At 41.9% G+C, this 27,834-nt stretch overlaps 1 protein-coding gene across 2 annotated transcripts in view; it reads right to left on the bottom strand.

Moving 5' to 3' along the window:
• Nucleotides 1–345: 345 nt before the first annotated feature.
• The window catches only part of KCNAB1 (potassium voltage-gated channel subfamily A member regulatory beta subunit 1), a 451,442-nt gene continuing 423,953 nt past the window's right edge, over nucleotides 346–27,834 (bottom strand). For both annotated transcript variants that reach the window (XM_027875934.1, XM_027875933.1), the window contains 5 exons: nucleotides 27,642–27,762; nucleotides 26,150–26,244; nucleotides 16,403–16,523; nucleotides 9,109–9,197; nucleotides 346–2,365 (listed from right to left, as the gene is read on the bottom strand). In XM_027875934.1, the coding sequence (XP_027731735.1) occupies nucleotides 2,276–2,365; nucleotides 9,109–9,197; nucleotides 16,403–16,523; nucleotides 26,150–26,244; nucleotides 27,642–27,762 (516 nt within the window). In that variant the 3' untranslated portion in view covers nucleotides 346–2,275. The remainder of the gene's footprint in view (nucleotides 2,366–9,108; nucleotides 9,198–16,402; nucleotides 16,524–26,149; nucleotides 26,245–27,641; nucleotides 27,763–27,834) is intronic.

Raw genomic sequence — 27,834 nt, forward strand, 5'->3', positions numbered from 1 at the left:
GAGGCAAAGCCGACCCCGACTCCAGCATTCTCTCCACAACGACAGGTAGCGTCCTCCAAGTCATGAGGGCCCACCAAGATCTGAACTCCTATCTCTGGATTCAAAATTCAGAGTGTTTTTGACCGACTAGTTATGGTGGTTCAGATCTAAGGTCACATGGCATAGTTGTATCCTTCCCCTTTTCCTATTCGTTACCAATCTGCCCACCTGTACTTGACAGCCATAACACATCCCATTCAGTGGATTGTTCCCTCTTTTGTGATGCTGTGTTCACCTCACAAAATGTTGAATAATGAACTTTCTAGTTAGAAGATTAGATGCACAAAATACTTTTATTATCTCCAAGCAGATGTATAGTAAGTCGATTGCAATTCCTGATACGTGGCACCACAGCTCATTTGTACACATGGTGGACTGTCGGATGAAATACAGAAGAGGTTTTAAAGGTGTTTTTATCATGAATCTGATGGGGGTGGGAGTGGGGAACAGAATTATCTCCATGAAATAGTTACAAGTTTTTGATTATCCAGGAAGAATTGTTGGTGCCCCATGTTCACCCTTTAAGTTTTAACATTGAACCACGTCTCTATAAATGACAGTAAATACAAGTCTATACAAATTCTACAATTCTACATTCTTTGGGTTCAAAGTGTTTCGTGTAAAAGTGACGTGTTCCTGTTGCTGAGAAAATGAAGGCCGAAATTTTGTACTTCTTTCTGGTGATCTGATTAAAGGGCCACCAGCCAAAACACTGGTTTCTACCCCTCTGAGGGATAGGAGGGAGCTCGCAGCCTCTCTGTTAAGTGGATACACGTGGCAGATATGATACGACACAAGAATACAAGAGGTCGTTCAGCGGCAGGATTCATCCCAACTCAAGGTCAGGGTCGACTTGTGCCTAACCAAACCATTTGCTTTTAGCGCATGCTGCGTCTCATGCATACTATGGCTTAATGTACTTATGGGAGTTACAGAGCCATCAGGGAGTTTCACCTGTTTCTCAGTGGGTCCGTGAGGGACTTCACATTGACTGAAGCCCATAGCCTAGGTGACCTAGCACCGTCCATGAAGCACATGACCTGCTTCATGTTGACATCTCCCCCCAAACACTAAGCATTCAAATGATCGTAAAACCCCAAAACTCATTTTAGTGTTGAACATTTGCCTTTTCTGGGCTTTTTGTAGCATTAAATTGCAACTGAGCACATGTATATCTTAAAAGCTCAAATATTGAAACTTTCAGAAGCTATACCTATAAGCAGTCAAATGTATGAAACAGGTTTTAATGAAATACAGACAAAAATGAATACTTTGCAGATACATTGGTTTATGATTTATTCAGAACTAATATTCCTTAGAAGCATACATTTATCTCCCTTTCATGAAGTCATCATAACATCTCTGGTTAATTATTATGTGATCCATCCTCTCATCAACTATTCATTTAATCTGTAAGTGAACAGAACATTACTGATATCTGCATAGGAACACTGACAAAGGTAGAGAAGACAGTCTTTGTGGTCCAAACTGCAGCTGATATTAAAAGTAAAGGTAACAGACAAATGAGAGGCTGCCCTTGGGGCCTTGGGACACTGATTAGCTGTGTGACCAAGAAGCCTTTTGATCTTTCTGTGCCCCAGGGAACCTTCTAAGACTGTTAGGCAGGAACTGCCAATCTGCCTTAGGGGAAGGAGGTTCCGTGCTAGGGGTACCCTTGGCTGATGAGATTCCCAAGTCCCCATCTATAATAATGACAGACAGCTTTGTTAATGACCGAGTGAAAGAAAACTCAATTTTAGAAAAGAAAAGGGAAAAAAAAGGACCCGAAATTACTCCTGCTTCCTAAGCCTTATCAAGACTGTAGCTAAGACATTTTTAATATCTCACAATCGCATCTGTGGATTTTGTTCGTTTGAAAAAATATATCTGTACAGCCTTCTTCAAGTTACCAGATCCCTGAAGGATATAGATCTCGTTTTTGTTTTCCATCTACTTTTCATTGCATAAGCATGAGGTACACAGAGCAAGGATCGGCGGCGGCTTTAGTGGTAGATAAGAAAATAGAATCGCTCTTCTAGGCGGCGTGGTGAGTTTTCGCGTGTGCTTTCAAACATCCACGCACAGTGGTAGCGACAGCGGACACCTCGGAGATCCAGGAACGCTAGAGGTTGAGCAGCAGGCTGCTAAGTGACTTGGATGACTGGATATTGGAACAGTTCTGAACTGGGTACAGCCCCTATTGTAACCATGCACTTCCATGGCCTCATGCAGCGGATTAGGAGCGATAGTCCTTTTTACTGTACGGCTTGTTTCGCAGGATGCTGTCGATCTCGTTCACCACGTGTGATGTCATCTTTGGGAGGACCTGAGACAGAGAGAAAAGGAAAACAAATGGCGGGTGTATCATTCCAAGCCAAATGGAAGCCCCTTCGGGGCAGAGACTGTGGCTTTTGTCTTTGTATGCTAATAATGACAGCTTTAATAGCAATAATAATAGCTAGCGTTTCTGTGGCCCTTATGCTATCTCATTTGATTCTCCCAGCAAATCTGGAAGGTAAGTGTTGTTATAATCCTCATTTTACAGATGAGGAAACTGAGACAAGTGGAGAGACTTGCCTATGGTCACAAAATGTGAACTCAGATCTTCCGAATTCTAAGGCCACCACTCTGTTCCCCTGTGCCACCACTGACCAGCATAGTGTCTGTCACATAGAAGAACTTTATGATTTCCTGTTGTATTTAATTGGATTGAATAGACAGATTTGAGTTTCATTTGTCTGGCATACTTAAGACGGTTCTCTGTGAACACCCTGTAATGCCTCTTCATGTTCAGCAGATGACCCTCAGTTCCCAAGACCGACGCCAGCAGACCACAAGCTCTGGCAGGATCTACCAAGGTGGAAATAATCAATTAAGAAGCATTTATTAAATGCTAACTATGTTCCAGACACTGTGGTAAGCACTGGGAATATAAAGTAAAACGCCAAAAAAACTGACTCTTACCTTCATAGAGCTTCCATTCTAATGGAGAAGAAATCGGATGATAACTTTAGGCCTGTTTACAAATTATATGTCAGCTCGAAGAGCAATCTAACTAAGATTGGCCAGCCACATCGCTAGGAGGTTGGCCACTGGGTGATAAAATCTGGGGGCTTCTAGGAATTAAAAAAGACAGTTGAGTAGGATGTCAAGGTGTTGCAATCTGGATTTGCAAAGAGATTATCTATGTGGACAATCATAGATACCTGAAGTGTCAAAATATAGAGATCTACAGAGAGCCACAAATGTATTTGACCAAATGTTTTCACCTGGAAATCCATAGCTGATTTAATCTAGCCTTATTTGGAGAATCTTATTGTGGTATTGAGCACTACAGATCACCCTAAAAAACACATTAAAAAGTCTAAGTATAGTTCATTTAAGTAATTACTAAGTATAGTTCATTTAAGTATTAAAATAATACTTTGTGAAAGCATTAACTTGAAAGAGTTAAGGATGATGTAATTCTTAATACCCATGAAGTTGTGAGTTGCTGCAGAGACACAAGTAAAGACACAGGTAGCCTATGAAAATTTAAAAAATGAAAAGTAAAATAAAAATTTTAATCTTGAGTTTATATCTTCTCTTAAATGGTATAAAAGTAAATGGCAATAAAAATTAATTAAGTCTTTAAATATGTAGGTATAAGTGGAACATCTATTTTATGTTTAACCACTAGGTGGTGCTCCTCCTTTTGGCCTCCACCTTTGGAATTTTGGGGGCATGGCCATTCTTCCCAAACCATACTTTTCTGATCGTACCAGGTGGGCTCCTTCTCAGTACAGCCCGTATTCTATTGGGCATGTCCAAGGAGAGGACATTACAGGAAAGTGACATAGCATCCAGGTGCTGGTTCATCCCCCTCACCAGACTACAATGGCTGCCTGGCTTGAAATTTTGATTTCAAAACCACAGGACAAACTCTGGATTCAGTTTAAATTCTCATTTTGGGAAATTTACCAAAAGTTATTAATCAAAATTAATAAATGATAACATCTTCACAATTAGAATGCAGAGCCCCTAGGCTAGGATAAAAAAACCTAAGTTATTTTAGACAGATGGGTCAGACCTCTACTTTTCTCTCTGTACCAGACTCTAGCTGTTTATTAGTCCCCTCTGTGGTTGCTCCCCTGTTTGCAAATTAATAATTGACAAAAAATCACATGGCGATTATGAGCAGTCATCATTTTACATTATAGTGTTTGTTTGTTATTTTTTTAGGTAATTGGGGTTAAGTGACTTGCCCAGGGTTGCACAGCTAGTAAGTATTATGTGTCTGAAGCCAGATTTGAACTCAGGTCCTCCTGACTTAAGGGCCAGTGCTCTATCCACTGTGCCACCTAGCTGCCCCCAAATTATAGTTTTTAAGGCACTACCAGCAAAATCAGAAAATAGGGACAACTTAAACTGCGGAGAATTCTTATAGTAATATCTTTAGTCTGTGGCATGGCAGCAGTGGAGCTGGGGGCAGAGGTGGGGGAGTGCAGAGGAATTAAACCCTTCACCAGGAATTTGAAGAGATGGTGCCCAAGCTACCCTTTCATCTCAATCTGAGTCTATGCAAAGTGTCTGCTGTAAATAAGTATTCTCTATCTCTCTGTGTCTCTCTCTCTCTCTTTCCCCGTCTCTCTCTTTTCTCTCTCCATCTCTCTCTTCTCTCTCTCCTCTCCTATTTCTCTCCCCTCCTATTTCTCTCTCTCCCCCCTTCTCTCCTTCTCTCTCCCTCTCTGTGGCTCTGGCTCTGTCTGTGTCTCTCTTCTCTCTCTCTCCTCTTTCTCTCTGTCTCTCCTATTTCTCTCTCTTTTCTCTCTCTGCCTCTGTCTCCCTCGCCCCTCCCCGATCACTGCCAGCTCATTGTCACTGCTTTTTCTTGTTCCAATCTGCCAACGTATCCTTTCTTTCCAACCCCTGTATCCATGCATGTTCTCCCAAGAATCTCAGCTCTCCTAGGGCAGGCAGAAAGCAGTGCTGTCAATCCAGTTACCAATCCAGTTCTCAGAATTCATGCAGTTAGAGCCTCTCAGTCCTCTTCCAGGATAGGGAGAAAACCAACCTGTCCTTTTAAGACACAATACTTCTTTGGCTCATGGAACCAGGAGCAGAGGTCTGACCCAACCAGCAGGCTTCATCCTTAGGTAGATTTCTCCTTGGCAGAGAGGTAACAAGGGTTACATTCACAAGTGTGTGGGGCCCTTTTGTCTCCATGGCTATTACTAGGACCCTTGGTCTCAAATTAACACTTGATTTAGCTAGTCTTGAGTCCCAAAAAGGAGGCAAATTGGAATAGAGAGTGAAAAAGACCCACTGAACAGGCCTGGTAAAGCCCACAGTACCTGACCCGGGACAGGGTCTCCATCCAGAATTAGAAAGCTATCATGGCATAGGTTGCTCCATAGACCAAGGAACAAAGTTGATTCCTCTCTGGAATAGTTTGCTACTATACGTGGAGCTATGTAGATGAATAATGATCCTCGTTTCAGTCACACTATTTGACTCTAGTTGCATTAGTACAATATCCATGGTTTTGCAAACTGAAAAGTACTCTATAAATGTGCCTTCTTCCTCCCTCCCCTCCTTCCTTCTCCTCCTTTCACTCCATCTTCCTTCTCCATCTCCTTCTTCCTCCTCTTCCTCTTCCTCATCCTCTTCCTCCTCCTCCTTCTCCTCCTCATCATCATCATTACCATTATATCTGCATCTCCTTATTAGCCCTTCCCTCAAAAGAATCAAAGCCTTTGGACTGAGATCTGGATCTGGATTTTCTGGATTGGAAACAGCTGATCAGTTACAAGATGGGAAGTGAGCTTGGGATTGCATTAGTATATGGAACTCCCAGATAAGGAAACTCCTTTTACCAATGCAGGTTGGCACTTTCTCTGCAACTTACAGTCTTAAAGAATTGCCTGGAACATTAAGAGGTGAAGGGACTTGTTCAGGGTCACACAGCCTACAGGTGTCAGAAGCGGGACTTGAAGCCAGTCTTTCCGGCTGTGAGGCTGGCTCTCTCTCTCCACAAATGCCGTGTTGCCTGTAAGGTCTGGTTAGTAATTCATTCATTAGTGGTGAAATCTGTTTTAGTGTTCTTGTTGTCCGAGATAGTTCCAAAAACTAAAGAATCAAACTTCAGAAACTTTGCCTTGATTAGCCATGACTATAACCAGGTGACCAAATATGGAAATCAAACTTTAAGTAAGAAAAATGTAGCAGGAACTCATTGGAAGAGGAACACAAAGTAAGGTCCATTTCCAAGATCGTATCCTCCCTGAGTAGCAAAGAATGTGAAGTTCTCCGCCTGTGGTTAATTGACCACCACCACCACCACCAACAACAACATTTTCCTAATAGAGAAGTTGAGGAGCGCTTCGGAAGATGAAGTAGTTTGGGGAGATCTTAAAAGCAGGTGCCAATAAAATCTTTTTGTAATGAATCCCACAGCACACTCCTTATTTCATAGCCTAGAAATGTGTTTTTCAGTTAACAGATTCATTTTAACGATGAGTGTTAAATGTGTTTTAACAGTGAGTGTTAACAACGCACAACTCCCCTCACCCCAATTCTATGCCAGATACATAGTGGGTGCTTTGTAAATGTTTACTTTTCATTGATTCATTGACTAAATTGATTTTCATTGTTCAACCTAAAATATTGTTGCTGTAAAGTGGAAACAGTAACTCAAAAAACCTTCAAACCACAGACTTCCAATTCAAAGTCTACAGATGCAGAGTCCGGTGGGCTACATTTATAAATCTTGAGACCTTCAAGCTGTTACATCTCTTTTGAATTTGTCATACAGAGAAAAAAACCTCTGGAATAAATCAGGATGAATTATTATTAGTTTTTGCAAAAATTTCTTTGTGTATTAAAAATGATATTTCATACTCCAAGAATCTGTCATTGTGTTGGTTATGGATACTCTTTCCACCAACATGGATTGTACCTTCTCCATCACTTAATAACAGTTGCTCAGACTCCCAGATTCATCGTTCTGCAGTTATCCTGCTTATAAGTCTCTGATCTAGCTAGGATGATCGTCAGGCAGCAGATGGACAGTCCATCCTTGGAACCCTACAGTAAAATAATACTAGATGAAGATGGAAGGCATAATGGCATAATGGATAGGGCACTGGACTTAGAGCCAGTAAAATCTTTGTTCAGATCTTGGCCTAGACACTTACTAGTTGTGTGACCCTGGCCAAGTCACAACCTCTCTGAGCTTCAGTTTCCTCATCTATAAAATGAGGGGGATTGAACCATATGGTCAGTAAGCTCCCTTCCAGTTCTGAATCTGATTCTAAGATGATGTTGGGGGAGGGGGGAGGGGGAGGAGAGAAAGTAATTAAAATTTTTGAAAATTATTTTAGTTTTTAAACTATTATTTGTTTTTAACATTCATTTAAAAATATTTGAGTTCTAAATTCTCTGTTCTTCTCACCCTCCCCTACTCATTGAGAAGGCAAAAAAATATTATCAGTGTGAAGTGACATGTGACATGTAAAGTCATACAAAACATGCAAGAAAAATAAAATGAAAAAAATATGCTGTAGTCTGCACTCAGAGTTCATCAGTTCTCTCTGTGGAGGCAGATAGCATTTTTCATCACGGGTCTTTTGGAATTGTCTTGGATCAACGTATTGCTGAGAAGAGCTAAATCATTCACGGCTGATCATTGTACAGTATTGCTGTCACTATGTACGATGTTTCTTCTGGTTCTGCTTACTTCACTTTGTATCAGTTCATGTAAGTCTTCAGGGAGGTCAGTGTACACACTTCTTTTTCAAATTCTCAACACTGACATTGTGAAGGTTTCACCATTTCTGCTCTGACCCAGAAACAGGCTATGCAGGAGTCACCTTGAGCCAAGCCAATTGTTAAATTTTTGGTGTGAGCATTGACACCTTGGAAATAGCAAATGCTACAAACCAGAGCTTCATTTGTTGTTTTGTTGACCATAGGTGACACATCCTCAGCTTCATGTGGCCCACAGCACTACCATTCAGCCCAAACCAGATTAAAATATGGTTGGGAAATATTGAACAAAATAAATAAAAATACAATAAAACATAGATAATATCACACTTAAAAACAAAGTCAATACGCAGCTCAGAGATCCTTGTGTAGGAATCCCTTAGTGGCCCTACTTCTATTTGTGTCTAAACTTAAGAAAATAGTGGAGAAAATGTTAATAATGAAGATTAAACTTAAAAGTGGGTAATGTGCACACTCACGCATGCACACATGCACATGCATGCACGTGCACACACATACACACACACATTTTTTTCATTTGGAGAATCTGTCGTTAAACATTTGCAACTGATCCAGACCTTCTACATTGTTGCTCTCTGGCCATTCTAATGTCATACTTTCATCAGCATACCTTTCTTCTCCTCCCCCTACCCTGCCCTGGGCAGCCCCCTCTCCCACTACCAACAAATGCCATGGCTTTCCACCTTTATCTCTGGGAACAATAATAAAATTGAGCACAGTCTCTCTGGGAAAGGATATGTCAATCAGTAGCTTATTTCTGCTCATCATTTTTCTGACTTCCTTGACCAAAACACCCCTCCCTGGACACCATTCCCTCTATGTGTTGTCTTGCCTTGTTAGAATATAAGCTCCTTGAGGGCAGGGATCATCTTGCTTGTATTAAAATCTTCATTAACTCAGCACAGTACTTGGAACATGGTAAGAACTTAGTAACTATCTTTTCATTCATTTGTTCTCAGTTGTGAAGTGCAGCACAACGGGAAGTAATGTATTTTAAATTGAGATAATACTGCTATAAGTCCACCCCTCGATGGAATCAGAGTCCACCGGACTTACTGATAATTCATTGGCAAACAGACCAGCGTTGTTCATTGGCTAAGATTGATGCTTTATATTATAATTGTTTCCAAACTAGATATTACTCATTTTTGGAGTTTGGGGCTTCCTGGCAACTCAAAGGTTATGTTTCTCTGAAGCATCGAGATGAGGAGAATGAAACTGCCATCTGGGGAGAGCCTCAAAGGAACTCCATAGTACAAGAGATCATTCTTGATGGAACTCATTGGTAGTGGGTGTACTTACCTGTATGGCACCGAGGTTTTCTATGAGTTGCTCAGGATTGGAACACCCCAGGAGAACAGAGCTCACTCCCTCATTCCGTAGGCACCATGCTAGGGAAAAAGAAAAACCAATCATGCCTTCCAAGCACTTCTGAAAACTATCAGAGGAATAACGTGTGTAATGTGATTGTTAAACCTTAAGGTACCATATAAGTGTTGTTCATAATAATAAAAATAACAACATTTTTATTTACAAAGTGCAACCCTGTAGGGTAGATAGGCCAACTTTTATCCCATGGGAGCTATGGGCCTCCATACCATGGTACATTCCACCTCCACTTTCATAAGCCCCTTGACCTTAGACCCTTAAATGGTTTCCCATTTCTGTAGGGTCCTGCTCTTGGCTGACAGCTAATCCCATTAAGGTGTCATCATTCCTAAGAGTAGTTCCATTTTAATAGGGACTCTTTGATGGTGATGATGATGATGATGATGATGGTAGCTGGCATTTCTTTCAAGCTTCAAGGTTTACTGAGCATTTTACGCACTTGGAGCATCATGATAACCCATGAGCTGGGTATTATAGCTGTTACAATGCCATTTCGCAGATAGAGAACCCAAAGCTTAGAAAGATACTAGCTTACTCCCCATTACATAGTACATAGGCACCTTGACTGAAGTGACTCTGTTACTTTCCCGTTAAATCTGAAGAGGCTTTTCTCAGATCTTGCCCTATGGGACCTCTCTGCAACTTTTGACGCGGCTCATCCCCTTCTCCTGGATCACCTCCTTTCTGAGTTTTCATCCTTTTTTCATCCCTCTGCTCTTTCCAGGGTTTTCTCCCACCTGCCTGACCATTTCCTCTCCGTCTCCTTTGATGGATCATCATTCATCTCCTGCCTCCCGGCGGTGAATCTTCTCCGGCTTAGATGCCACTTCCTCCTGGAGGGCATCTCTCCAGTTGCTGGTGTCTTCTTACCCCGGAAGATATGATAACCATATCATTATAAATTTTGTGTTTATTTTTATGTGTATATGTTTTTCCCCAATAGAATATAAGTCCTTCAAGGTAGGAATTATTTTTCTTTTAACTATGTATGCCTAGATCCTGTCACAACCCCAGGCACATAGTAGGTGCTTAATAAATGTTTATTGACTGACTGAATGAAGTTATAAGTCTGGGTACAGAGCATTATAGGCAGTATGGTGTCTTAGAAGGAACATTGAACTTAGAGTCAGAAGACCTCATCAATTGTCAATAAACATTTACTAAGCACCTACTGTGTGCCAGTGTGCTAAAGTGCTGGGAATACAATCAGAAAAAGAAGTTTAGTCCTTGTCCTCAAGGAGCTTATATTCAAATGGAAGGAGACAATTTATAAAAGGCAGCTGAAAGGGAGGAAGGGAGGACCTCAGGAGGTCAGGGGTCGGGGAACGGTAGTATGATGTTTACGGAGTGGAAACCAGGCAGAGGAGCTGGTGGGAAATGAATAGCTGGCTGGAAAATTCTGAGCCCTCCCTAAAGGGAGGCCATGGGAGTCTTTGAGTCAGAGGAGAGAGGCAACGGAGGGTGTTGAGGAGGTGGTGAGTATCAAAGCAGAAGAAGTCCTTGATGACGAGCTTATCCTAGGGACGGCAGGATGTTCATGGAGTGGGTCAGAACAGCTGGTGGGAAAAGACCTGAGTTCATCTCCTCGCTCAGACATGTACTAGGTCACTCCCTAGACAAATCCTTTCCTGTCTCTAAACCTCATTTACCTCATTCTGTGGAAAGAAGGGCTTGGACCAAGTGGCCTTCCATCTCTAACATCCTATGATTTCTCTATATAATGACATTTCATGGATATTCTCGAGCAGAGGCTCTTTTACATCGTGAACCCCTTTGGTTGTCTGGGGAAGCCTGGAGCTCTTCTCCGATTTTAAAGTTTTAATCACAGTGGAAGAAAATGCTAAATTTCAGTTAGAAGTTGGTGAAAATAAAGGTATATATTTTCCCCCAACCAAGTTCATGGACCTCCAGAATCCTATCCTGGACTCCAAGTTAAGAACTCATGTTCTCTTAGAGATCGCTAATTCCAAGAAACCATTTAGTCTACCCTGCAATGGGAGGGCAGACTCCTCCCTTGTCGCCCTGCCAATGGATGCATCTGTTCTGCAGATTTGCCCAAATCCGTGGGTAACCACACCTGCAGATGATTTGTGATAATTATTGATGGAATGTCACCACAGAAGTTGGTGAATATTCAGACGGTCATGTAAACAGCCACGGAAGGTGCTTGTCACATCCCAGGACTCCCAGAAACCCACTCTGCATGCAGGTGTAGGCAGCAGGGTGCCAGGGGGCAGGGATGTTTATTCAAACGGCTCATTTCCTTCTGGAGCTGTGGTTTATCTCTGGGCACCACAGTGGATCAAGGGCAGGGTGACCCCAGTTAACTTCCCACTTAATGCCGTCATAGATTTGTGGTGGAAACTTGTTCATGAAGGGTGAAAAGAAATTGGGAAGATGGAAAAATGTTTGTTTGCTCTGTGCTTCTGGGGTGGAGGTAGGGGACAGAAGTGGATTGTAGAAAAAGTTATGGAGATGAAGAATGAATGTATCCATCAGGATTGTAGGGCAATGCTTAAGTCAACAGAGACTCCCCTCTCTAGGCATGAAAAGCATTTCCACACTTTCAAAGTTGAATTTAAAGGACCCTAAATCACAATCAACTAAATTACCGGCTTAAGTTGGTGTTTTTTCACTCCCCTCCATCCCCCACCCTACTTATTTCTCTACCAGATAGAGAGCCTCTCATAAAGACTTCATACAGTGGAAGAAGAGGCATGGAGGTGGGTAGTTCTCAATATTCTTGGTTGATTTTTTTTAATGAGGATATTAAGAAGATCTAAGATTTTAGTGTTAATAAGGACCGCTAGATTCTCCAAACACCAATGGGGAGATAGTCAGCTGTCTAGAGAGATGTTAGGAAAATCCCGCCTCAGCTTCTTTCTCCTGCATCTCATCTCCCTTCTTGGGAGCCTCTAAAGACACACGCTATGGCAATGCCTTTCCAGAGCCAAGGAGAAGACAGGCTCAGGTGTAGTTTCTAGCTCCTTTCTATAAGTAAAAAGAACCTGTAGGTAACAAGTTCACAGTTTCTTATACAAACTTCTTGTTTTTTGTACACTGGCATGTTTGTTTATTGTTAAGTTTACAATAACAAAGAAAATTAGTATAAAACAATAACAACAACATACCATAGAATGTAGAATATTGCAACTGGGAGACAACTTAGACATAAACTAGCCTTCTGATTTTACAGATGGGGAAACTGAGGCTCCCTTTTCTCTGTCTCCAAACGTTACTCAAATAGATCTGTGATCTCACCGATTCAGGAGGATGTAGTGTGAATTACATGCGCCTGCCCAGCCTCCAGGACCCTTGACCAAATTCTCCCAGAAGTTTGCCATGGGAGAGTCCACCCAACATGCTAGACGCCTTCTCCAGTTTCTCCTCACATCACAAAAGTGCTCTGCTAAGTACTCTGTCTACCCACCTACCATCCTTGGTTTTTGCCAAGTGACCAAGCTATCTTTTCTTCCCATCCTAGAATTCTTTGATGATGACCTTCATACCTCTTCTTCTTCAGAGTTCCTCATCAGTTGTATGGTGAAGTCTGCTCACATCCACCATGCACTTTTCCATTGCCCTCTGTCTGATACTCATCTATTTCTTCAGGTATCGCTGCCATATATCAACACTAGTAAAGTGTTCACATTGAAGAGTTGGGTCTTCATTTTCTTTTTTTTAAATTTTTTTGTTTTGGTTGGGCAATGGGGTTAAGTGACTTGCCCAGGGTCACACAGCTAGTAAGTGTTATGTGTCTGAGGCCGGATTTGAACTCAGGTTCTCCTGAATCCAGGGCCGGTGCTCTATCCACTGTGCCACCTAGCTGCCCCGGGTCTTCGTTTTCATGTTGTCTACTTTTATTATCTGTTCCATATATACATACAGTTGCACAAGATCTATACGGTATCTGCCCAGAGGCATATTGAAATCTGTGCAACTGACATTTTTCATCCACTTGGTTTTTCTTTTGTTGATGGACAGGACCAAACTCTTTTGATCCAGTCCAGATCTCTTCCAGGAGACTCTGCAACATCTTAGGGCTTGATGCAATTAGCACAACATCTTATAAAAACAAGAGCATCAGGAGGATCTCATCATCTACTGGAAATCCCTTTTCAACCTAGACTCTGTGCTTCTCCATCCCAGTGGTGAATACTTCAGCTAACATACATCTCCATGTTTTATGCTTCACCTTCTATTTATTAGCTGAGGGTCACTGAACAGGGTTATTTCTGTTATTATAAGGAATCTTGAATGATCTTGATGTGTAGATGGGAAATATCTTGCTGTAAAAAGGCCTTTAGGGTAGTGCTTTGTTCTACCTCATAAAATGTTTTGTTGATCAACAGTCAGTGCAGTGGGACCTCCAAGCTACAATGGTCTCCATATCCTTTAGTGAGATGATAAAGACATGGTCCATTGTTGAATATGACTTTCAAAAACCAGCTTGTTCCTTACTAATAAAGGGCATTCAGGATGCCCTCTATTCATGTATCAATGACTCTCATAAGATATTGTTCAGATGAGAGGGTAGGCATATAGGTCAGTAGTTAGTGTTTTATCTTGGTCACTTTCAGCGGATATTACTAAGGATTTTTTTCATGCTTTTGGTGTCTTCATATCCAGATAACTTAAATAGTAATCCACTGATGCTCTCACAATTGTATCACCTTTGGCACAGATGTCTCTCCTTTATTTATGCCTCATACAGTTGGCTGGTTTTTTCCTTTTTTTTTTTTTTTCTTTTTTAGGCAATTGGGGTTAAGTGACTTGCCCAGGGTCACACAGCTAGTAAGTGTCAAGTGTTTGGTCTGAGGCCGGATTCGAACTCAGGTCCTCCTGACTTCAGGGCCGGTGCTCTATCCGCTGCGCCACCTAGCTGCTCCTTTTCCTTTTTTTTTTCTTCCTTTTAGTGCCATTTCTACCTACTCTACAAGCACCTTAGATAACGTAATGTTCAAGTTTATTTTTTAATGTTATTTTTCCAATTAACAAGCATTTATTTTCTCTGTCTCCCATATACCCCCAATTTAAAAGAAAAAATAAAAACAAAACCTTTGTAACAAATAAACATAGTCAAGCAAAACAAATTCTCACACTGTCAGTGCCCAAAAATGTTTCTCATTCTCCACCTTGAATGTATGTATCAACACTTTGTCAGGAAGTGAATCACATAGATCACCGTCAGTCCTTCGGAATCATGGTTTGTCATCGTTTTGATCAGAGATCTTAAGTATTTTAAAGTTTTTTTTGACTTTGAAATATTGTTATTATGTAAAGTACTCTTGGTTCTGCTCACTTAACTCTCTCAGTTCATACAAGTCTTCTTTGGTTTCTTAGAAATCATCTTTTTCACCATTTTTTTATGGCATGAAAAATTTCCTTTGCATTCATATACCATAACTTCTTCAGCCATTTCCTCCTTATTCCAGTTCTTGGCCACTATAGAAAGAGGTGCTCTAAATGGTTACTGTTTTTTTAAGTGGATTATCAGCAACCCTCACTTAAGCTTTCTCAGCCTCAGTATGCTCATCTGTAAAATGGAGGTAATGATAGTTGTAGTATCTACTTCATGGGGTTGTGGTGAGGTTCAAAGGAGATAATGTGGGGAAAGCAAAGCTGCTCTTGAAATGTCAGCCATCTTTTCTTGATCTTATCTGTCCCCCTACCCCAGTCTCCCCATCTGCCTGTCTAGGTCCCATTACTTCCTTCAAAACTCAAGGAAAAAAATGCTTTATTCTAGGAAACTTCTCTGACCATCCCTGTGGTTTTACTTATTCTACATGGCATCTCTTTAGTTAATTCGATGTGTTTCTTGCACTAGAAGGGCTTCCAGTGGGGTTCTCATGTTGGAGGAGATTTTGAGAAATTTCTGGTGTTCTGAGTAAATGACAGTGTCGTCCAGGTGACCGGAGAGTGGGGGAAAAGCAGAGAGCTTGACAATGGCGGGAGAGGGTGGTAGGCATAGCTTTGTTCCTAAATCCTGGCCATCCTGTCTTTTGATATGGTCACTTTAGAGCCCTCCAGATGGAGGCGGTTTTCCATTGTCTTCCTCTGCCTGTTTGCTTATTGCTGACCAATCAGCTGAGCTTCTCTCATTATACCTTAAGAAATCTAAGTGGTATTCTCCTCTAAGAACAGCTTTGGTGTGCTGGTGCATTCCGACAAAATGGTATTTCTAAAATGCAAATCTGACCGTGTTCCTCTTCTACTTAAAAATCTTCACTGGCTCCCTCTCGTCCTTAGGATAAATGATAATATCATTCATAGCTTGGTATTTGAAGCCTACCGTCATCTGACTCCCACCTACTTTTTCTCATTTTCTCTCCTACGACTTCCCTTTCGTGTATTCTCCATAGAAGACAAACAGGCATATTGGCTGTTTCTTATGCACTGCGGTTGATTCCCTACCTCAGTGATTTTGCATAGACTGTCTCTCATGTTTGGAATTCACCATCCCCTCCCAGAATCCCAGCTTCCTTTGAAATAGAGGTCAACTATGAAATTCCGCAGGCAGCATTTCCTGGCCAACACCCCAGCCCCTCAGCTGTTAGGGCTCTCCTTTCCAATTTGCCTTGTGTGGCTTCTTTGTCTATGCTTATGAATCCCCCAGGAGAATAAATGTTCATTGTGGACAAGGACCAATTCATCTTTGTCTTTGTACCTCCAGCACCCAGCACAGAAATTGGAATTTGGGAGGCCCTAAATAAATGTTTGTTGAGTTGAATTGAGCTTCCCTCTGCTTCTTTATCATTATTGAACTGGGCCCTCTCCTGAATACTGTTTAAACAAGGGTGAAAGTACATGAGAGGGAATGGATGGGACCAGAAAGGCCGGTTACCACTTCTTTCTAAATGTATGTGTGTGTGTGTGTGTGTGTGTGTGTGTGTGTGTGTGTATGTCTGAACATGTGTGTTATTATTTAATGTAAGCTCCTTGGGATCAGAAATAATTTTGGTTTTTGGTTTTTCTATCCCCAGGGCCTAGGCCCCACAGTCAGTACGTTGAATGAATAAATAAGGAATGAGGAAGGACACATCTGGGAATGGAGAAACTACTTTGGATTTTTGGAAAATTCACTTGAGAGAATATTAATGGATGTCTGAAATTAGTCTCACAACAAACAGCACGAATGAGAGATTGAAAAAGACGCAGTCTGTGAGGCCAGGAAGAGCCTGGCTCCTCCCAGACTGCTGGCTCTTACCCACTGCTAGCTGAGGCAGAGTGCAGCCCAGGCGTTCCGCTATCGGAGTAAGATCCTTCAGCTTGGTTTGCTGCTTTCTTCCTTCTTCACTTATGATTTTTTCCTTCAGCCACTGGTAGCACTGGAGGCAAAAGACAGCAAAAGTTAACACTACCCAAATATTTGGTGTGAATGATTCATTGGTCAGATTAGGTCCCAACTGATGTCTCTTGATTTGTCCCAGAATCAGTGCAAGTCACAGATGTTGGTGCCCCAAATGGGATGGCCTCACCAGATCCAGCACCCACGCCTCATTGGCTCATGGGGGTGACCCTAGGTCCTTGATAACCACTCTAGGGGATAGTGTAACAGGGGTGGGGAACGTATGGCCTCGAGGCCACCCTACTTGCCTTCTAGGTCCTTGGGTGTGGCCTTCTGACTGAGTCCAAGTTTTACAGAACAAATTCTTTTATTAAGGGGATTTGTTCTGTGAAGTTTGGAGTCAAAGGGCCCCACTAGAGGACCTAGAGTGCCACATGTGGCCTCAAGGCCACAGGTTCCCTACCCCTGGAAGCTGTAGCAGGTTCAACTGAACTAGAAAGGCTTTGAGTATCATTGAAGCAACAGACTGAGCCTACTATCCCAAGGTGCTCTAGTTAAATACAGAGAGGCTCATTGTCAGCTGGCCTGTAGATGATGAATTCTTTGGCCTCACAGCCAATAAAACAAAGAAAAGATTCTTAAAATAACCCCTAATTCCATGCGCCCCCTTCTACTTCCACAGTGATGGGGGACTGGTAAAAAGGAGGCGGAGGGTGCTAAGACGCTGTGCAACATATGAACACAAAGCTACGCTTGACAGAGTTTATCTAATGGAAGGGATTGCCGTGACTCTTACACCTGAGACTGGACAAAGTCCTGTGGTCCTCCTGTGGTCTGTAATAAGGAGGAAGGCCTGTCTCCTGAATGGCTGTGATCCCTAAAATCTCAAAATTTTTTTAAAGTTTCAAAACTTGCTTATTTTAAAGGATTTTCATTATCTTAAAGCACAAGCCAGATTGTTTTGAAAAAATTGGCACACTCAGTTCTGTAGAGTACAAGAATGAATACTTAGATATGAACAAAATCTAATTTTAAGATGTAGTAAAAATGTATACAATTTTATCTCCCTAAACTTGTAAAAACGGTTGTAGAATTATTCCACCCTAGCCAAGGACATCAGGATAAGAAAATACTCGTTAAGGCACAAGCAGGGGCTGGGTGGCACCACTGTGCGGCACACGGACTCAGCTCTCCCTCACCAAGGCAGGCTTGCTTTGAGGGGCAGCCCAGAGAGCCTGCCACTTTGGAAGTCAGAGAACCAAGACTTCAAGCCTGGTGCTTCCTCGAGCTTTAGGCCCTGCGTGACCTGGCAGAACAACTCAACTCACTTCTTCTTTGGCCTTTGGTTTCCTTGTCTGCCAAATGAGAAGGACGGGTCAGACGATCTCTAAGGGTCCTGCCAGTTCCACATCTACAATCCTTTTCATGTAGAAAGTTTTTATGTTTTCTTACTTTTCTGGGGGTTCTCTTTGACCATAACATAGGTAGCAATGGAGTCTTTCACCCAAGATAAGAACAGCACAGCTAGAAGGAGATTTCAGCACGTGTAACTCTTTTTCTTTCTTTTTTTTTGTTGAAACTATTAAAAAACCACGTTATTGTACAAGCCCCCAGTGATTCTAGGCTCTGAATTTCTTTGGAGAAAGCATTTGTCAAGTTATAGATACCACTGACCTTTAGTTTTCCCAAGGAAATAAACGGCACAATATTCAGCTGTGGCCAGATCCCAGACACTCCACCCACACAATTTTAATGGATTACATCTGTTCACAAAATGTTTTTCATAATCAAATGAAACCTCCCCAGGGATATTTGCAAATGAACACCACAGCTATATTGTGGTTTTGTTTATGTGTGTGCACGTGTGTGTGTGTGTGTGTGTGTGTGTGCTTGTGTGTAAATTTTGCAAACGGTAAATATTTTCAGGAAGAGAAACAGAAAGGATGAGGTACACCAGTTTTATTCACCTTCTCCAGTCTCGCAGGCTTGTGGTCAGCCTCTTGTCTGAGACAGTCAACGGTGCTTTCGGCAGAACTTGCGGAAAGACCTGGCTTCCCTTTCTCCCAGGACAAGGTGGTTGCCAGCCAAAGCCCCAAAGTTCTTCAGGGGTTACATTTGATGCCAATGATTTCAGGGTGTGCAACCGTCAGTGGTGAAGATTGGCACTCCAGCCTTCCCAGGCAGCATTCCCAGAAATGCCACTGGCTGCTGGAGTGTCCTGCCGCAGCTCATTTTGGTTCTTAATGGGAAAATCAGTATTGATCCAAACGTGGTGGAAACTTCTTGCTGACATTTTCCAGAGACCCAGATCTCCAAATGTGACATGAAGGCAAACCGTCAGTGGCAGAAGCTCAGGAAATGTTAGAGTAAGGGATCTGAATTTGTCGCTCCAGGGTGTACTTGGCTCCATACAGAGGTCCATGAGTTCATTGATATGATTCTTCCCTTGATGATGCATATCAGTTTGTCTATGTGTGTTCTCTTTTAGTTCTCTGAAAATTCCGTGGACACCATTGGCGCACATGGGATACCCCTTATGCTCACTAAGTAACTGGCCATCAACGAATGAATGAATGGAAAACATTTATTGTTTCCCCCATGAACAAGACACTATAGTAAGTGCTAGAGACTCAATTATAAACAAATAAGACAATTCTTGCCCTCGAAGAGTTCACATCTGGTAGGGGAAGACAGCATATACAGAGGAATATGTCCAGGGCGGCCAGAGGGAATGGTGACTGGTGTCCTCTTGTGACTGACTGACATCTCCTTTTCAGAAATGGTGGCATAGATTAGATAACAAATTTTAGAGCTAGAATTGGAAAGCCAAGGAGAGGAGGACACATACTGGGCAAAGCATGGCCATGGCCACAAAGAGTCCACATGTGATGAGGGGGGCATTCACTAATCGAATGCCAGGGTCCCCTACATGTTCTCTGGTCCTACAACTCCCCCTTCTCTGGTGCCATTCTTCATGGGCATTGCTTTGCAGCATGCTCATGCCTCTTCATGCCCTCTAGGTGACCCTCGACTCGAATTCTTCAGTGCTGTGCTATGCCATGACTCACGCACAACGTCCTCTGAAGAATGTTGTTAACCAAAAATAGAAGCCTTTGTTTCAGAGAAATGTTTAAGGTCATGAAGGGCTGTGTGAGTTGCCATAACTACAGAGTCACGTGCCCACTGGCACACGTGGATGACATTTCTGAGAGTAACGTACAGGCCTATGGAAGACATCCTCGAGACTTGAGAAGGGAACACGAAGACTTCTCCATAAGCTGTTCTCTAGTAGGTCACACAATTGGCTGACAGGTGTAGAGAATGCACTTGATTGGCAGAGCAAAGTGCTTCCTTAACAGCTCCCTTCCAGCATGGTGCCTTTTATGATTTAATTATCATCTTTGTGCAGATGATTCTGAAATATACCTTTCCAGTCCTAATCCCTCTCCTATCCTCCAGGATCCTCTAGATCTCTGTTTTTGTTTTTTGGGGTTTTTTTTTGGCTAGGCAATGGGGTTAAGTGACTTGCCCAGGGTCACACAGCTAGAAGTGTCAAGTGTCTGATGCTGGATTTGAACTCAGGTCCTCCTGACTCCAGGGCTGGTGCTCTATCCACTGCACAACCTAGCTGTCCCCCTCTAGACCTCTTAAGCTCTTGTCCTATAGAGGCCTTAAACTCAACATGTCCAAAACTGAACTCATTATCTTTCCCCCAAAACTATCCCCTATCCCCTATCAAGAGTGCCTCCATCCTCCCAGGCAGCCAGGCTCACAACCTAGGTCATCCTTGACTCATTTCTTCACTCCCCATATCCAACCAGTTGCCAAGTGTTGTCAATTCTACCTTCAAAGCACCTCTTCTATCTACTCCCTTCTCTTCTCTGATGCGGCCATCACCCTGGTGCAGGATGACCCTGATCCCCTCAAGTCTGGACTGTTGTGATAGCTGCTGGTTGGTCTGCAGGCCTTTGGGCTCTCCCTTCTCCAGTTAATTCTGCACTCAGCTGTCAGTGGTCTTCCTAATGTCAGGTCTGGCCATGTCACTGCCCTATTCAATAACTCCAGGAGCTGTCTATTACCTCCAAGATCAAATATACAATCCTCTGTTTGGCTTTTAAAGTGCCTCATCACCCGGCCCCTCCCGCCCTTTCCAGTCTTCTTACACACTCCTCCTCTCCACATACTCTGTGATCTACTAACGCTGGATTCCTTGCAGTTCCTCAGTCGTGGCAGTCCATCTCCTTTTCACCTGCTTTCATGCTGGCTGTCCCCGGGGCATGAAATGCTCCCCTTCCTCATCTCCACCTCTTGGCTTCTCTAGTTTCCATCAAGTCCTGGCTAAAATTCTACCTTTTACAGGAAGTCTTTCCCCATCCCTCTTCATGCTAATGCCTTCCCTCTGGGACCATCTCCAATCTGTACTGTCTGTGGCTTGTTTGTACAGAGCTCTTTGTTTTCTTATTAGACTGGGAGCTCCCTGAGGGCAGGGACTTTTTTTTTTTAACCTTTCTATCCGCAGAGCTTAGCACATTGCCTAGCACATAGTAGGCTCTCAATAAATGCTTGTCGATTTAACTTGACTTCCACATGTATGTCAAGATTCCTCAAAAGTTTAACATCAATGACAACTTTGTTCAATTACCCACTGATAATTAATATTAAGAGAAGCACAAAATGGGGAGAAGTGTGTTAATTAAAGACGAATGTCCAGTTCAGCACCCAAATGGAAGGGGAAGTCCCTACAGACTGGCACAGTGCAGTAGGTGATTAATAAATGACTGATGGTGAAGTCTTTCAGGTGCCCCTATTTCTGGATGACATTGTGTTGATTGTGTCAAGCCCCAAAACCAAAGCAGAGCTTTCTAAATTAGATACGTTATCACTTTAAATAGTTCCACCCACTACCTATCCCTACAGGAACATAAAATGAATGAAAAGTTATTATTGCCTATGATATGTACAATTGGGTGGGCAACCCACAGAGCTTATCCAGTCCATATATCTTTCACAGAGTGAGATCAATAATCAGCTAGGCTCTGATTTAATTACACAATCCTTTCTATGACCCCAAGCGTCTCCTTCAAATAAAGGGTAGCTAAGTATTTTTTTTCTCTCTCTCCCTTCTCTCCCCCACTGCTCTCTCTGTCTCTCTTTCTTTTTCTGTCTCTCTTTCTCTGTCTCTTTCTCTCACACACAATTTATTATCCCCATCTGAGGCTCTGCTGTGGTTGTGTCTCAGTGTTTTTCTTGGGGGTGAAGATTTTTGCAAGATATTTCTCTGCTTCAGACAGAACTTGAATAGTTTTTTAATAGGCAAGTGGGTGTGGGTATGTTGGGGAGTGTTTAAGGAAGCGTGTCTGTGGCATCACCAGAAACCTCCTTAATGTTTATGAAATAAAGAGCTTCAGCAGGTAGAGCCCAAAAATGAGAAATTGGGTGATTGTGATAATTCCTTGCTTATATTTAAGGAGATGAAAATACTTTGAAAATCAGTAGCAATATCTGTTTATAGGGATGGGAAAGGGCCAGAGCAGGAAGGTTAGAGGGTTTATTTCCAATTTTAAGGGAACATTTGTCAAGTAAGTACTCCTTCTCTAAAGGAGGGTCTGGTGGGGGCAGTGTTGGGATTCTCAAGGGCTCACCTTGCCCTCTGGTGGTATTGTTGCTCCAAGAATCACAGGGTGAAGCCTGAGAAATGGGTCTGGCAGAGGGAGCCTTGTGGAGAGCCTGGCAGCAGCAGCTGGCTCCAGGCTTGAAAGACACACTGTTCTCAGAAACACTTCCCTCCAGCCCAAACCTTGCCCCCACTTCTTATAATTTTAACCACTGCAATTCCAAAATCAGAAATGATTCAGCGGTAGCTTGGCTCAGGGGTTAGAGAAAGCCTGACCCAAATCAGAACTTTTCAGTACAACACTTTTTGTTCCTTAGCCAACACATTGTTTTCTTACAAGTGCTTATAGAGAATTTTAGTGATAAAATCACAAATGCTTTGCATAACTTAAGTGTAATTGGCCTATATTTTGAAGAGTCACTGATATTGTGATCTTTGAGTAACCAATGCCCTCTGTTTAGACACCTCTTAGTTTTATATCTAAGAGGAAACTGATAACGTGCTTTGCTAAAACTTTATTTGCCACATTGAAATGTTTGATATGTGGCCCACAATGATTAAAAGGTGTAGGGGAAATATGAGCTATATTTTAGATGTATTGAGATTGACCTAACCACAGGACATTCAGTTTGAGGGGTCCAAAAGGCAGGTGGTGATACATGATTGTAGCTCAGGAGAGAGGTTAGGATCAGGTATATAGATTTGGGAATAATTCACCTAGAGATGAGAATTGAACCCATGGGATCTGGAGAGCGAGAGAGACAAAGAAAGTGTGCTCATAGACACATAGGAGAACTGGAGCAGAGTCAGGAAAACCTAGAGGGGAGAGAGAATCCAGGAGAAAAGGGTCATCAAGAGTGTCCAATGCTGCAGACAGGACAAAGAAGCATCCAGGCGGAGAGATGTCCATTCACTTTGTCAATTAAGAGATAATCGGTAGCTTTGAGGGAACCACATTAAAAGAGATGCTATGGGTATTATCCTGACCTTTGGAATGAAGAAATTGAGCCTCTGAAAAGTTAAGTGATTTGCCTGTGATTAAAAGTGGTATGAATCAGAGGTGAGATTGAAACCTAGGCTTCCTGATATCCACTCTGCTATTCTGCTTACTGTGGAGAGAGAAATCTCTTGGTGAATATGGCATCTAGAAATACTCCCATTTAACTTGACATCCAGAAAGATTCTAGATTGCTTAAAAAGTCCATCTAGTGTACTTGAACCTCCCCCACTGCTTGGACAATGGACATTATTTTGCTGTGACTCAGCTTCCACACTTCCTTGAGTCCCTTCCCAGCCCTGTGTACTTGTGCGTGTTATTCTGCGTAGCTGTTGCTTCTGTGACTGTTGTCATTTTGGCAATGTTTCTACCCAGTAGGGGTTGACTCAATCAATAAATTCCCCCATTACTTTATAGCAGTCTGACTGCTTTGTTTGGCCCCCGCTGCTTTCGCCTGACTTTATGGTTCTAGGACGTCCGGTTCATACTAAAATAGCCTTAAGCACAGGTGTACAGTACAAGGTTAATCTATTTATCAGCCTATAGTTCAGGGTTTCCTCTGTGTGGATCGTCTGAACCACATCAAGATGCCTGTTGGTACCATTTGCCATAACTGTTGTTGGCCGACCTCCGGTTCCATTTCTTTGAGTGACTGCCATCTTCTTTTTATCACTCCTCATCTCCCCATTCCCTCTGAGAGGGGCTACATCTTTCACTTCTTGCTTCATGCTCCTGATTGAGTTATTGATCATGAGCTGTGCTCATGTGCTATTTCAGAGGACACTCGAGTCGATCATTTATGAAGCCCTGAATTTCCACTGACACCACTGAAAAGCTGTCAACAAACCTGTTTTCTGATCATCTGTTTTTTCAGCTCAGAAGCTTCCCTTTTGTTGATTGTCAAGGAAGCTTCAGAGGTCGTTAAGTCTGCTTTGTAGAAGTAAAAACAGAAAATAACTCTCAAGTTGCTTTTGGACTCAGCTAAGCTAAGAATGTGTGTGTGTGTGTGTGTGTGTGTGACTTTTATTTTGTGGTAGCAGCAGCCAGCACCTTTCCAGCTGCTGAGTGACTTCTCTCTGTCATAGTTTGAGGTCTATAAATCATCCCAAATAGTAGCTATCTTTTTTTTTTCTGAGCAAATGTGGGCTAGTGTTATGGGTAGACAAGTAAACTGGGAACAGAAGACCAAAGTTCTCATCTCACCTTCACTCCTGAGTATCTTTGTCTTGTCTGTTGCTTAATACCTCTGTGCCTCTCCTTCTCCATGTCCAATAACTTTTGCCCCTCCTTATCTCCCAATGATGTTCTGAGGATAGACAAATTTGAAGGTACTATGGCCTCTTGGAGTTCCTAAGGGCACGGTTCTTGAGCATTGGACATCTTCTTCATTAAAGATTCTTTGAGTTCTAATTTCCTAACTTGTTCTCAGTTTATTCTGGGATAGGGAACAGGGACTGGATCTATGATTTCATTGGGAATTTGCAAGTGAGGTAACTCTACCAATGCGGGTCAGCATCTTAAGAGTTGCTCAGATCACTGAGAGGTTAATTTACTTGCCCAGGGTTACTGAGTCTATGTCAGAGGGGAGACTTGAACGCATGACTTCCTAGCTTCAAGGCTGACACTCTATTCACTATGCCAAACCACCTTGCTACTTTGCTCAGAACAATCTAAAAGACTTTTTAGAAGCAAGTATTTGCTTTCTAGATTTGGGATAATTTCCCCACGAATACCAAAACAGAAAAAAATCCAGCATCTTGGAACCATCAGTAGGCTTGCTTTAGAAGCATTTGCTTTAGAAATATATCTCAATAATTTTCACAGAATAGTCTGAAAGATCTTGATAAACTCTATGTAAAATAGTGGTTCTTGACGTTGGACCTCTTCGGCAGTCTGGTGGAGCTTGACGACCACTTCTCAGAGAATAATCTTTTTAAATGCATGAAATGAAATATATAGGACTACAAAGGACACCAGTTATATCAAATTTTATCAGATTGTTTGTAACTGAGTTCAAAGTCCGTAAATGAAAAACCCTTATCTAAATCATTCTTTGGATGTACCAGTTGAGTGACCCTCTTGGAAAAGGAAATCATGTTAATCTGGGCTGACTTGGTCCTTATACTGACTCTTTGGGGCCTCAGCTTTCTTTGCTGAATGTTCACTAGCCATAGGGCATTCTATAATTTTGCCACAAATGTTTTGTCAAGTAGAAAATTGCTAACCATGCCAGTATCTTTGCCAAGAAAACCCCAAATGGGGTCAGAGATCGAACAAAAACTTATATACTTTTCATACTACAAGTATAAAAAGATGTCACTGCGGTTCCCAAATGTAGAAATACATCAGACTCAACAGAGAAACAAGTGGGGTTGGGGGTAGGGCTTAAAGGCAAGTTAATATTAGGGAGAGAGTAGTTGAAAACAAAATAAACTTCCTGATCATGAAAAAGAGATGAAAAGGAAAAAATCAAAACAAAACAAAGCAAAGAACTAGAACCTAAATGGGAATGCCCATCAATTGGGGAATGACTGAACAAATGGTGGTGAATAAATATAATGGATAAGAAATGACAAAAGAGAAGGTTTCAGAGAACCTTGGGTAGTGTGAACTGATATAGTGTGAAGTGAGCAGAACCATGAAAATAATGTATACAATAACAACAACACCATAAGGACAACAGTTTTGAAAGATGTTAAGAACTCTGATCTTAAAGCAGTAGCTAACCATGCCTCCAAAGAACCTATGATGAAAGTGCCCCACAGGGGCAGCTAGGTGGCACAATGCATAGAGGTCTGGCCTTGGAGTCAGGAGGACCTGAGTTCAAATCCAGCCTCAGACACTTAACACTTACTAGCTGGTTGACCCTGGGCAAGGGTAAGTCACTTAACCTGATCGCCTCACCAAAAAGCAAAAAAAAAAAAAAAGTGCCCAGCAGATTCAGAAGCTTGCATGTCAATGTCTACCTGCAAAACCATTGTCATCTACCTTTTGACTCTTCCTCCCCTCAGGCCATTGTAAGAGAAGCTTCCTCCATAGAAATCATAGGAAATACCTTGAGTGATGCTCTGGAGCTTTCAGGCACACCATTGCCATATTTCCCTGAGATGATTCCACAGGCGAGGGGAGACCAGGTCATTGCTCCAACCCCTACAGGAAAAATAAATGCAAATGGAGCTTATGTAAATAATCAGGGTGTGGGCTTTTAAATGGAACTTTTTTTTAAAGCAAGAACTCAACATGCTATTTAATTTTCATTATGGCAAATCTCTTTAACTTGAGCAAGTATCTTTCATTAAAATGGCCACACTTGTGTCAAAGACCACCTCCGACATGAACACTTTGATAATTCCTCCAGCTTCCAGTCCTTCCTCCCCTAATTATCATGGATTTCATCATGTATCTGATGTCTCCCTCAAGATGTCTTTACAGAGATTTTCTACACTGTTTATAAAATGCTTGAAATTTGTTCACTTGAAATCTGTTAGCTCTTTGAATCCTGTATGATTCTCACATGCGTGAAGGGTCATATTTTTCAAATTTCATTGATTGCACTCAATCAATTAACAAGCATTTAGTAAGTCCTACTATGTATCAGGTACTGTCCTAGGGACTGGGGAAATCAAATAAAAAATAAAAGTCACGTTTATATTCTATTGGAAGAGCTTATATTGTTTTGAGGGAGATTTCATGCTTAGGAAAACGTCTATCTTTTAATCAGTTGATCATTTATGAAGCTTTCTCTCAATCAATTAATCAAGCATGTACTAAGTAACTGATATGTGCCAGACACTTTGCTGTATAGTGGGGAGACAAAGACAAAAATGAATATCCCTGTTCTTAAGAAGGTTACATTCTATTGAGGGAGACATCAAGTACCTGTTTAAGTAAATACAAAAGAAATCCATGCTAATTGTGCAAGAAATTCCTAGAAGCTGGAGGGATCACACAAGGGCCCATGTAGGAAGTGATCTTTAACATAAGTTTTGAAGAAACTGAAGGATTGGAAAGAAACCTCGAGATTATTAAGGGGAAAATGGTAAGGTCCCATTTTTCTTGATGATCATGTCTGTGAATATGGCTTCTTTCTGTTTTTCAGATATAAAAATAAAGAAATCCATGTATGTTTTGCCCTGTGAAAAAAGCTTCAAGTCATGTAAAAGCTTGAAGCCAGACATGTTGAGTCCAATCATGCTCTAACCTATAATAAGCACAGACTTTAGCCTGTATCTGATAACTCTTAGAATAAGTTCACTCACTCACTCAGCAAATATCTCTCAAGTGTCTACTGCATGCAAGGAATTGTGTTCAGTCTTGCTAACAGGGTGGTTTGCTTCCAACACATATACTTCACAGACAAGATGGTGCCTTATTTTATCTCTGTGAAACTCCTTGGCCCAGGTGGATTTTGTGACCTGTATTCTCGATGAAGAATAATTATGAAAGCATCTTGGTAATACTTTGTATGTACAGAGAGGATGTGGCTTCCACAGCATCAGCCTCCTCTGGGCTGGGAGAGAATGAATGAGTTCCATTCTATACATTACCTATCTTGTGGTATAGTTCCGGCAATTGTACCTCCACCTTCTCTCTTTGGAAAAGATGGTACTCAGCTTGTTCACATACCGGTGGAATCATGTTGAACTGTCTTGCTACAGAATAGGCTTCCTACAAAAGAAGAAGAAGAAGAAGCCAGGTCTGATGGAACCATTATAATACACATAATACATAATCAGGATA

This window comes from Vombatus ursinus, unplaced genomic scaffold (assembly GCF_900497805.2).
Source record: "Vombatus ursinus unplaced genomic scaffold, bare-nosed wombat genome assembly UNPS02014810.1, whole genome shotgun sequence".
Lineage (NCBI taxonomy): Eukaryota > Metazoa > Chordata > Mammalia > Diprotodontia > Vombatidae > Vombatus > Vombatus ursinus.